At 40.9% G+C, this 13,333-nt stretch overlaps 1 protein-coding gene across 1 annotated transcript in view; it reads right to left on the reverse strand.

Annotated features, from left to right (window-relative positions):
- Positions 1-5,817: 5,817 nt before the first annotated feature.
- Positions 5,818-13,333, reverse strand: part of ANKFN1 (ankyrin repeat and fibronectin type III domain containing 1) — a 349,569-nt gene continuing 342,053 nt past the window's right edge. Inside the window, exon 20 of the mRNA XM_045375057.3 lies at positions 5,818-8,724. Coding sequence (XP_045230992.2) covers positions 7,928-8,724 — 797 coding nt within the window. The 3' untranslated portion in view covers positions 5,818-7,927. The remainder of the gene's footprint in view (positions 8,725-13,333) is intronic.

Consider the following 13,333-nt stretch of genomic DNA (forward strand, 5'->3'; position numbering starts at 1 on the left):
AAGGACCTAACTCAATGGCACGTGGCACTCTAGAAAGTCAGGAGTCCTGGGCCCTAGTTTTCACTCTGCCGAGCCTCACTCTTCTTATTTGTAAAGCGGAGATATACGTTCTCGCCCTGCTAATCTCATAGGGCTACTTGTCAGGCTCAGAAAGGATGGTGCTTGTGAAAAGTATTTTCTAAACATATAGAAGATTGCAGTTATTAAAGCTTGATGAGGAAAATGGTATGTGCAAAAGCAGCCTTACTGGGCATGAGGACAAGACTTTTGCAGGTTTTCTGGGTATGCAGTGGGTGCGGCTGGGCTGAGTGATCTGCATGTCAATCCAGTGGTACCCAATCACTGGGCAAGATATCATGACACTCAGAAAACTGCTGGCCATCTGGAGGTGCATCTTGCACCGTAAGAAAGGGCAGGTTTTTTCCCAGACCCTTGGCTTCCATCAGGTGGTCCAGTGCCAGACTGGACGGTACATTCCCACCCAATCAAGGTACTCTGGAGGTGATGCGTGGGGTAAGTGGTGGAAGTTTTCAGGAAATCCTAAAGAAATACTTTCAAGGTAACCTGAGGGGATAAACTGAGCTTCATCTGAGCCATTTTAGAGAGTTGCAGGCTGGTAGGCATGTGAAAAGGTCTTCATGTCCATTCTTTACAGAGGAATTATGCAAGGTATGGGATTTAACCTGATTTTAAGTGCGCTCTCTACAATTTCTGGTGGTCATCGGTTTATCATTCATTTAACAGATATTTATGTCAGGTACTATAAAATGTGCTGGGGTGGGGTGATGGGTAACAAAGCAGCCAGTTGCTTTTCATTTAGAACATCTGGTCTAGTCTAGTATGGAACTGGTGCCTGAATTCCTGTAGTCAGTATCTAACACTAGTACTTTCTTTGGCAAAATATCTTAATGCAATGTTTGATAGGACAGGCCATTAGAAGGGGCATCATGTAAAGATGGGAATGCCACATGCTACCTGAAGAGGAAATGCATTTGCATGGTCAAAAAATTATTGCAAAGACCTAACTTGCTTGACATTATAATATCGGTAAGATAATTTCCTTATGAATGTTTTTCTCCTGTCTAGGAGTCACTTTAAATTGATAAGAAACTCTTGGTTTAAACTTGCTTACTTCCCTAAAATGATTTCTTTTTATTATAGAGAAGAAGGAGTGATTTCTCGTTGGCAGATAGAAACACTGCATATTGCTTGGCATAGCTTATCAAAAGGGTTAGGCATTCCCTGAAGGCATACTTCTCACTTAGCAGGTTACATTTGAAAAGCCTCCTCTTACTCTTTACCTCATTCTCTCCCTACTCCAATACCACCCCAAGAGTGCTCATAGAAGACGGGATATTAGAGAAGAATGTCATCTGTTTGGTTTGAAAAAGAGGGTAAACTTTTATTTAGAGAAAGAATTAGGAAAAGAAAGTAATGGTTTGCTTAGAAAGATGACAATTTACAGAGGGAAAACAGCATATTTGGCCAGGACAACAAAACAGCCCTCTGAGGCTGTCAAGAAAGCTGACCACAAACATGCCAATAAAGAGTTGAATTCGTCTGTGTGTAAAAGAATTCTGTAAAACAGTGTAAGACAAATACGTGGTCCAAAGCAGCACATTTCCCATCCTTGGGAATTCAGGGGAAACTTTGTACAGGTTCCTAGGGTGGAAGCAATCTCTTTGTAGTGTTCTCAAACACAGAAGAAATCTCAAATCTCAGCCAGCGGGAGTAGGGGTAGAAGGAGCTTCATGGGTGTGGAAACAGAAAGGTTGGAGAAATTGAGATGGGACAGCGCATGCAGCAATGCACCGAAGACATTTAAACGTGCATGCAGTGGAGGAAGATGCGAGATTATGATGGCCAAGCTCCTGGGTGCAACTTGGTGAGAGTATTTGCTGTGACGATCTGCTGCTGTATTTTCAATACTTGGCAATAATCAATTATGAAAGAGAAATAACTTGAATGGTACTGATTAATCAAGAGCCAGCTGGTCAGACTTTGCTGATAATTGCCAAAGCAATGCCACAAATGATAATTCTTCCAAAGTTTCAGTGAGGAGATTTTAAAAGCTTAGGCTGAAAAATCCGTGTCTTTCCTGAGACAAGGAAAAGCATTAGGTAAGTCAAATATTAAGAATTCTATTTATTATTGAATCAACATTTTTCCACAGTTAAGACAAATGGGCTTGGAAACTGTCCCTTGAACAGCAAAAAATCTAACGAACAATCAAAAATATTTTTTGACTTCATGCTTGACTTAGATTTCAACAATATTAGGAAAGACATAAAGTATAATTAATGCTTATGAAATAAAGTCATTCCCTCTGATAGCTTAGATTTCTTCTGTCAACAATTTTTCTTGAAAATACACTTAGGCAGGTAAGAAATTACCAAAAATACAGGCCATTAGAAAAACTACCTTAATTCTCATTAATCCCTGACCTCTTATAAATTGGTAGGTTGAGGAGGCATACATTTTACCAGTGCTGTTTTTGACTGAGGGTACTGGACATTTACAATATACATTTAGATTGTTCAAATAGTTTTCAAATGTACATACAATAAAATATTTTTGTTTCAAGAGTGGAAGTCACATTTAACACATCATACATGATCATGATTCATCTGCATATTTACAGAGGTTTAAAGCACACAAAATTGTGCAGATAGCGTACTGAAGTCTAAACTTTAACACACGCTCAGTTGCATACACAGCAACAAGATACAATAAATTCTGAACAAATAACCAATAATCAGCCAGATTGCTATGTACACATTAGGAAGGAAGCAATTAAATACTGCCAAATAAGAATGTCACTTAAATTACTTTTTCTATGAAACATCTCTCTGACACCACCACACACACACGCACACACACACACGCACACACACACACGCACACACACACACGCGCACACACACGCACACACACACACGCACACACTGTTTTAAAAAATCACAAACATCAAACTGATGCTTGTGGTCACATACATGGGATACCCCGAAACATCTGATTTTCACAAGGCAAGAGGCAACACAGCAACTCAGAGTGACTTACAATAATTTGCCAGACTTGGCTTTTGAAAATCAGTCACTGGAGGGTGATTACTGTGAAAGTATATTCAGACTTTCATGTCATGGACTGCAGGAAGAGGAGCAAAGAGCCTTAACTAATAGCTTCATAACTTTTGCCACTAAGTTAAATATTGGCTTTTGCTAAAATAAAAAAAAAGTATATATCTGTAGGAGAAAGACTCTATGATAATATTTAAAACAACAAATAATCTCCTACTTCCTTTATCACAATAGAATATTTTTCACAGCCCACCTATACAATTATTAAACAAAACCAATCATCCTTTTGAATAACTGTTTTACAAGGTCATTATTAGTGGAAATAGAATAAATAATTGAAAAAACAAATATAACTGCTGTGTGCAGATGCGGTGGAAAAAGCAGAGACCAGAAATATGGCAAAATCAGTGCTTCATAAACAGTCAATGGATTTTTCTAAAAATACTTTTTGCTAATGGCAAAGTTCAACACCTCAGAAAAAGTCTGTATTAAGATCTTAGAATAAGTTTCCAAGCGGTACAACATGGTTTCAAATACACTACCCTTGTTGTTTGTAAGGCCGCATTGAAGTTTAGCTTAACAGTCATAAGCCACGTGTTTGAACATCTTATGAGAGGTGACCAGCAAAGAAAACAGTTTTTTTCCTTGCTCACCCTATTACCTATGAAGAGATACCATTGCTTTCCGAATAGCTATTTAAAAAATTTCCTTAAAGATATGACCTTGAAGAAAAAAGTCCAGGTTTGCTTCATTAAATCATCTGGAAAAATATTTAGACTTCATAAAGTGACTATGCAACAGTTTGAATTCTCAGAGAGTGTTCTTTGTTAATCTATAGCTACTTTCCCTAATTGGTATGTGATAGCTTAATAAGCACATATACCAAGAGATGCACACTCTTTGCTGTAGCTCTGCTACATACAAAGTTGAGAGAGCTGTAGAAAAATGTTATCACCTTCCTAACGTACATTTTCAGAAGTCAGTGAATTCTGTGTCTTGTTGACATAACTAGGCAACTTAAATGCATTGCAGACATACCTAACTTAAGCTGTTAAGTTAGTTCTCCAAGAGAAAGTAAGCACATCTTGGTTGGAGGATGAAGAACCAGAGGAGACCAAGGAGGTATTTTCTGGGATGTCTCCTTGTCTAACAGAGTTATCTTCAAGGGAAGAGCTCCAAACTCACCAGGGCTCACATTTGTGTGGCAGGATAACAATGAACGAGGGGCCAGTCCTCCTTTCCACTTGTCTGGCATGATCTCCTGGCAAGGACATGGTAGGTGTTTGCCAGGTGGCTCCTGGACAAGGTTTCTTTAGGGGAGTACAACAAGGCTTCAGTCATTGCTTTTCATAAAGTGCTTTGGGATCCTTCAGGAAAGAGGACTGGCGAAATATTATTACTAACTCGCTTCAATTTTCAAACCAAATGAAACAATTTTCTCCAGTGTAATTATTGTTTCGAACATTAGTGAATGTTCTTTAAAGGGAATGACTCTCATCTTTAAGTACCTGCTTCTTAAAATACTCATTCCTTGGAGTGAATGTTTTTCATTACTGTCTCCCAGGCACCCTTTCCAATTAAGAGGATGTTTTAGCTTTGTTAAGTAGTTGCCAAACATATACATCTATGACTTGCATTTTCCAGATTGTACTCCCTCAAGAGTCTATACAGTGAGAAGAAATCAAAGATGTAGCCCAACATGCACTATGTCTGCCCGGCTGAGGAGACAGGCTCCTGCCTCTTCTAAGAGATTGTTGAGAAGATGTATGGTGAACATATGGTTACATTCTTAGATCAGATTGTGAGCTTTTTGTGGCCCAGGACTATGTTTCACACTTGATTCTTTGGATCTCAATGGGACTTAGAATCGAGACAGACATATGGGAGAACCTCAATCAAGGATTTTTGAGGATTTTCACAAATGATGAAAGCCGATCAAGCATGTTAGAAAAACCCTGGAAAAGAAGACCTGGGACAGTTTCCTTCAGAGGCTCTCATATTGGATTTAAAAACAAAACAAAACAAAACAGTGAAAGACAAAAATCCATTGTATCCAAAATTAAACAAAACAAAAACAATAAAATAAAACAAAATATCCTCAGACATTGTAAAGTCTCTGTAAGTAGGAGATCGGCCAAATGAATAAAGCACTGTGAATTAGAGAACACAGTTGTCTCTCACAAGAATGTATTAATTTAAACTGGGCTCACAAAATATTGCAAAGTGGAGGTATGGGGAAACATACCTGAATAATAGCTAATTATGGAAGCTATAAAATACCCACTTTTATTTAGGAATATTGCTAATAAAATGCATTTGCAATTGATTTAAGTATGCCCGTTAAAATGTAACATGCATTATTCTTTTTGTGGGCATGCCTTCTTTCCTCACAGAAGATGAAAAAATAACCTTATGTCCCCAATATAAAATAGCAGGTTTAAAATTAATGCTATTTTGGTCCAGTATGCCAGAAGTTACCGACCAAATGAGGGGTCCGAAGGGTGGGTCAGTTTCTGCCTCTGCTGTTTGTTGAATGCCTCCCACCTGATTCAGTTACAAACTTCCTCCTATGCCACCGGAATGATCAGGATCAGGAAATCCCTTGGATTCTTAGTTCTTCACAATCCTAGAATATCATCTCAGAAACTCATTGAACAGAACGATCCATTTTATAATTAGAAATAAGTAGAAACTGAGTGCAAATGACTTTGCCATTCTTGTTATTAACTAGGAGGCATAATTTGAAATGTTTTTCCCAAATTTACTTTTTAATTAATTGAGATGTGTATTACATGAAGTTGGTATTCCCTGGCAACAAGCAGCTCTGTAATATTGGAAACTTGTTAGGTAAAGGCTGAATTTGAAATCAGAAGTAGGTAGATGATCTACAAAATAGGAGGCACCCTGTAGACAACAATCAAGAGTTAACTAGGTATGGACCAATTCCCAATGGGACGGCCTGGTATAAAGGGAATGATTCTAGTTCTGATCCTGTCTCTGAGACTAAACCAGCTCCATGACCTTGAGCAAGTCACTTAACCTCTCTGGGTCTTAACTGCCCTACCTGGAAATCCATGACTTAGATGAATTTTATGGGCCCTTCTAGTTCTAACACTCTCCCTTTCCATGCACATAGAATTCACTTAGACAAGAAAATTGCATTTTAAAATCCTCCCAGGCATGAAAAGGGAGCTGTAGTGATTCTGATCAAGATTCTTTGGGGGTTTCATTGAGTATAAAATCTCTTAAAAAAATAAAGTCTGAGCTCTGGGCTTTAGTTTTCTAATGACCATAGGCCATGGGCCAAATCTGTACCTTTGCAGCAGGGTAATTATTTATGTTTAAATCAAATGTTTTTAAAATGGAAGGGATCAGAATAACATTGTGAACAGGGGACTTTGTATGAACTCCCCTGAGGAGGAATGGTAGAACTCTGTGGACAAGGATAGGGCCATAAAGAGCAATATTTAACTGAAATGCCTGTGAAGCAGAAAAGGATCATTTAGAACGTCAGTGAAGTGAATGGGTCTTGGCTCCAGGAGATGAGGAGACTCGTGCCTTTTCTGAATATGCAGTGTGATTTGTCTAATTTGGATTCTTGTGAGAAATTCAGATAGGAGGTAATGAGACCAAAGCAAAATTTCCAGATGTTTTTTAGCACATCCTTGGAGTGAACCACTGGTAAGGGCTTCTGAGCATACTTTCTCTGATGCTAATTGGGCCAGATGATTTTGGGGCCAATTTGATGTAAGGAGAGGTAAGATGAAAGGGGAAGGCAGCCACCCTAGCCCTGGACAATCTGACTCTTGATCTATGATGTAGGGTGAGTGGATATGCCTGTGGGATTGTGAGGAGCCCATTGCTGACTGGCCATATCTGCAGGGCACTTTGTGGTTCAATGACAATTTCATCACCAAAGAATCTGGAGCTGATCCACTATGATTTTCAGAGACACAGCCCCCATGGACTTACATCGCTTAACTTAGAATTGTAAAGGAAATATATTTCTGCCCATGTCTCTCTCCCTCCCCTGTCTTATCTGTAATTTAGGCTTTCACTTTGTTTAGCCATCTCCTTGACCCCTGTAACAATCTATGGTTCATTTTCATGCCTGGATGGGAGCTGGGTATACAGGAAGGGCTACTTTCTGTCCTATTCTGTCTTTGCAAGATAGAGCTGAAAGAGAAGAATTCTCTACTTTTGTTTCTGGTGGTCTCCACATACCACTATGCGAAGAAAAAAAGGCCTGTCAAGGCCTATTTAATCAGATAAGTACTGATGGATAAACTGATAAGGTGAGCCCTGAGAACTCTGTACTTTGGAATGACCTAGTTTAGCTGACAGGGAACCAAGGTCAAGCCCACTTGACCCCAGTGCCCTGGAGACACAACCTGGTGTCTTTCCCTCAAACTCTTCTGAAGGTTTGGAATGGAGGGAGAAAGGATGCTAATCTTATTTTCATTTATGGAACTTCTCTTCATCAATCACAAACTCGTGAAAGAGCCCTAAACCAGGGGTCAGATTACAGAACCAGCTGCAGAACAGAGCATCTCTCTTTGGGCTGGCCAACTTCAGTCATAGGTGCCACCAACAGGGTGGCATGTTTGAGTCATTGCATGTTGTATTCCATGTTGACACAACAACTCCCCCATGCCCTTTCTAGGCTGAAGTGGGAATGGCACTGGCAACTCTGGCCTCCACCCCCGACTCTATCTAAAAAAGGAGGACCCTGAACTTGTAACCTTTGGATTTAAAACATTCAAAACTCTTGAAAATGAATGGGGTCACAGTGGGGCAGGATGGAGGTAAGGGTGTAGTGATGGAGGGGTGGACAGCCAGGATAGGTCTCCCTAAAGCATGCTGCTGAGTATTTCTGACACGGGAGAGGCGGTGGGGCCCTCCTGGCTCACGTCGGGGCCTGTGGGGCTGGGCAGGGTGCTGCGGCCTCCAGAAGGCGGGCTCAAGCCAGCCCATGGTTTTTCGTCCTGGGGCACCAGGGCCGCTGTGTAAGGCTCCACGTAGAGGCGGCGGACCGAAGGCCTCGCGTCCTGGAGACTGCTGTTCCGCTCCTCAGGAAGACTGGCAGCGTGGGCCAGAGTTAGGCCCCTGGGACCATCAAGGGCAGGGCCGGGCCGCTTGGCCTCCTCGGGCTCCTGGGCCAGACCACAGGCCCGGGACAGGTGCTGTGTGTAAACGCCCTCAGAGAGCGATAGCGACTGGGTCTCGCTGTGCATTCGCAACCAGCGATGATGGCGGCTGAAGCCGCCGTAGTGGGGGTGCTTGCCTGGCTTCCGTTTTCCCAGGAAGCCTAGCGGCGGCCGCGCACCTGACACAGTCTTGGCGTGGTTCTTGGGTGTGAACCCTGTGAGGGTCAGGCTATGGAGGAACTCAGCACATGAGCGATCGGGATTTGGGCCCTCGCCCTGGGGATCCTGGCCAGGCCCCAGTGGGGTTTTCACGTCGTGCACTTGTAGGACGTCGGGGGCGCTGCCGCTTAGGCCAATAAGGGTCTGCTGCGCAATGTCGTGCGATGACAGGTAGACCAGGTCCAGGTCTCGGGGGCTCAGGGCATCGCTGGAGTCATAGTCACTGTCGGTGGGGAGGAAGACTTCTGAGCAGCCTTCTTCATCAGAGCAGGGCTGTGAATCTGCGAAGCCAGAAACTGATGTTAGGAAAAATACAGTCTTAGCTGGAGCCCGCTTCACAGGCATAGGATCAGTGCATTTGACCCCGCACTTAGAAGGGTCCTGTGCTTCGTTTAATGCCCTGCTGTCACCTCCTGAAATGCTTACACATTTTGAACAAGGGCCCCCACAATTTTCATTTTGCACAGGGCCCCACAAATTGTGTAGTGGGCTCTGGTCTTAGCGGGAGGAAAGGAAAGAGAGGAACTCTGACGGGTCCAGCCCAGACAGAAGTAGGGCAACCTTCCCTCATTCCCATCACACACGCTTTTATTATTAGCTGGGCAGCTGCGGAGAGGATGAAACAAGCTAGAAAGCTAAATGTTATTCATTTATTCATTCCCTATTATTTCAGAGGTGAGTTTTGCATTTGACAAAGTAGCAGGAATTTAAAAAGGTGAACGAAGAAGAGGAGACACCAGTGGTGGCAGTTGATAAACCTGGCTTCAAATCCTAGCTGCCGTCCACCTCCATATTCTGAAGGACTACCTTACTCATTAAAAAATACAACAGTTAATTGAAGAAAAAGCCCACATTCTAACCAGGTTACAGTTAGTCTGCTGATGGTGGAAAATCAGACATGATTATCCTCGGAATATTGCAAAATTCATGGATAAAGTTTGATTTGTTTGGGAGTCAGTATCAAGGTTTCTTCTATTTTAGGGACTAGAACTGGACGGAATGCTTTTTTTTCCCTTACTATAGAAGATGATGTGCATACTTGCTCTTAATTGGCAGGGCAAGATGTCAGTTTTGCCTTTTCACTCCTGGTTGTTACCCAGTATCCATTATCCAGTATCCATTATTATTTGTTTAGTTACAAAATCTTAATTTTAATTGGAACACCAATGCACTTATGTAAAAGACCACCTTTTTTCAGCTTCCCCTGCAGCTAAGCATGGTGATATAATTAAGTTCTGACCACCGAAATGGAAATGGAAGTATAGTATGAAACTTCTGGAAGGCTACATATAGGGACCTGGCTTAGCTGGGTCATTACATTCTTTCTCTTTCCTTCCAGTTTACCTGTAATTAGATGTGTTGGATGAGGTCATGGAGCGACCTTGGAGATAGAAGCCACATGCTAGGATGGTGGGGCTGAAAAATAGAGCTTGTTGCCTGAAGACCATTAAGTCTGCATATCAACCCTACTTGTCTCCTTTTGAGCTTCTTTCACACAAGACAGAAAGTACCTTGTGTTTTTGACATTCTTATTTGGGTTTTCGGTAATATAAACCCAAACTTTATCTTAACTGTTAGAAACCTAAATATCCACCAAGAGGAGTATGGCTAAATGAACTGTGGTGCATCTGTACTATGGAATACTATCCAGCAGCTACAAAGGATGAGATCAATTTATATGTTCTTTAAATAATGGCTACCAATAAAAGGATTCCCTCTTCTGCCTTTTTGAGTTCTACTGATCTGTTCAAGGTTTTCCTCAAACAAAACCTCCATTAGAAAGCATCCCCCAACTGTTGGAGATATTTAATTACTCTTGGGGCAGAGATATTTAATTCATCCATTCATTCACAATGAAGATTCTATATTACTTGAGATCCTGCTGTAATAGAAGCACTGTACTTGGTTCTTGAGTGGAAATAAAATTAATAAGAAATTATATCTGTCTCTAGGGAGTTTACTGTTTTAATGGATGTATAAAGAAAGTATGCATCTGTGAGACTGTGGCAGAGCATAGGTTTTATAAGAGAAGTTCAGCAAATAAGTGCAGGTATGTAGGAAAGAGGGATTATATTTTATTGGGGCAGGATTGATGAAATACTCTATCATTTCATTTATTTTTCTCCTTCCATTCATTCATCTCTATGTCTATATTAATTTATGTCTTCATCCACTTTAAAAAAATGACTGGAGGTAGCTTTTAATAGCAAATATGCAAACGATAAAAGGATTAGAAACAAGAGAGGAAGAAGAAAGAGCACAAGTAGTCCTGTTTTAATATTACATGAGTTGTATAAAATGTTAAAATTGTTGGGGGCTGAGGGAAGGGTGCATGAGACTTCCTGTATATTTCTTTGTAATCTTTGGGGTCTATAATTATTTCAAAAACCATTTTTAAAAACAGCATTTAATTTTTAAAAAGGTAGGGTGGAACCAGAGGAGGGTACTGAATGCTTAGATAAGGAGTTTGTACCTTATTTTGTAGCCAGTGGGTAGTCATCAAAGAATTTTGCAGAATTGACAAGATGAGAGCTATGATTTAGGATAGTAACTAGGATGTAAGATCAACTTGCTGAGGAAGAGATAGCAGGGAGGCCAGCTGGAAAGCTGTGGTCCAAGCTATATTTTCCCTCCAAAAGTTTATCTTGTTCAGGCTGTGGGGCTAAGCAAGAGCTGTGGTTGTGTGGAAGAAAATAGAAGTCCAGGAAAGTCATTCATGGAGAGATGTTTACGGAAGAGTTATTTTGTGCTAGACAGACATGGTCTCTGCTTTCAAATAGCTCAAAGAGATTGCATTAGACAGTAAGTCAGAAAACACATAAGATTAATTTTGGGTAGTGTGAAGTTCTGTGAAGACAATGAAAGTGGATTTTAACTAGACAGTGACTTAGGAGGAAGATGCTTTTGATAAGGTGGCCAGGGGAGGAAGCATCACTGTACAAAGGGGAGTCTAGGTGAGAACTCAGTGATCAAAGGAACCGGCTATATGAAAGTTTTAGGGACAAGTGTTCCAGATAACTGGGAGAAGTGAGTGTATAGGCCCCAAAGCTATTAGTAGATATCAAACTGTGATTCCTAGGAAGACAGGAAATTAAAGGAGTTAAATTTCAGCCTTGATTTGGATTGGGTGGTAGAATGGATGGTAAGTTTAATTTGGGACAGGTTGAGCTGAGGGAAAGCCAAAACGTCAAGGAGGGGATGAACTGAGAGCATGTGGGTAGCAAAGCTGAAGGAAGGTATTTGTGAGTGTAGAGAAGAAGAAACTATTGGAGAGAGAACGGTTGAATATATGAGTGGTGAGGTTGATGAGATAATAAAGAGGGGTGATCAATTGTGAGCACCAGTGCTGGCATTGGTGCTTAGTGAGAAAGAAGGAAGGACACATTGTCCTTAGAGGTAAGTGGTTAGGAAAGAAGAAACATATTTCCAGGTTAAAAGGAGAGAAATGTATAAAGGCCTGGGCTCAATAACTTTGATATTCTTTAAAAAGCCTTAGTACTTTTTCCAATCTTTAGTGGGAAAAATAGGACACTGCAAGTAACAGGATTTCAAAATTGTTGATTGTTTTTGATGATAGCAGGGGTAGGTGCCTTAGGAGTGAGGAAGAAGAGAAGATAACTGAGGATTTGAAATTGGACTTGAAATAGGACCCATCCAAAGAATTCGTAATTGACTGTAGTTGAACACCCTTCTTCGGTTATCTGATCAGTGCGTTCAGCTGTGTGCATGTACTTGTGTGTATCCACAATGGTAATAAACAATATCTGACATTTACTTAGTACTTACTGTGAGCCAGCCATAATGCTAAGAGCTCTAAGTGCTTTATTTTGTTTAACACTTACAGCAATTCTCATTTTGCCGATCAGAATACTGAAGCTTAGGCTTATCAAATTTTCCAATTTGTATTCTTGATAAGTGGTAGAATAGGCAGCCAAATGTAAATCTGTCTCACTACAAAGACTTGCTATGCTGCCATCCACCTTAGCATTTCCATGACTCTGTGTGGAAACTTCCTGAGGAGTGGCACTTAGTTCATCTAATTCACTTTTTGTGGTACGCAGAGTTAAATTACTTAAACTCTCAGGGCTTCTTGACATTGCTGCTACTAGAGAAACATACTAGATCTTGTATTAGTTTCCCGTGGCTGCTGGAACAAATTACCACATACTGGGTGGCTTAAAACAACAGAAATTTATTCTTTTACAGCTCTGGAAGGCAGAGTTTGAAATCAAGGTGTCAGCAAGGCCACACTCCCTCTGGAGGCTCTAGGGGGAGGATACTTTCTCTTGCCTCTTCCAGTTTCTGGTGGCTGTTAGCATTTCTTGTGAACATGCCACTGCTATCTCTGTTTCTGTCTTCTCATGGCCTCTCTTCTGTGTCTGTGCCTTCTTTTCTGTCTCTCATAAGGGAACTTTTCACTGGGTGTAGGATCCACCCATATAATCCAGGATGATCTCATCACAAGATCTTTAATTACATCTGCAATGACCCTTTTTAAAATAATGTCACATTCACAGGTTATGAGCGTTCAGGCATGGACATAGTTTTTGGGGGCCAGGAGAAGACTGATAGTAAAAATTACTAGAACTAGAAGTAACCACCGTAGTATGTGACACTTTCAGTCCATAGTCAAGCACTTTGCAAAATCTGTCTGTATTTTGATCTCCCAACACACGAATAGTGAGAACGTATTGTTGGGAGGAAACTAAGGAGTATATGAAATGTGCCTTAAATGAGCTGACAGTCTAATATTTTAATGGAGTATCATATTTTAAGACCCAATCTCTCAAGGAGAGCCTGTATTGTTTCCCCCAGGTGGAGTTAACTGCTCAGTTCTTTTGCCTCTTAGAGCATTTTATTTATATCTCTGTAACTGCATTTACCAAGTTT

This window comes from Macaca fascicularis, chromosome 16 (assembly GCF_037993035.2).
Source record: "Macaca fascicularis isolate 582-1 chromosome 16, T2T-MFA8v1.1".
Lineage (NCBI taxonomy): Eukaryota > Metazoa > Chordata > Mammalia > Primates > Cercopithecidae > Macaca > Macaca fascicularis.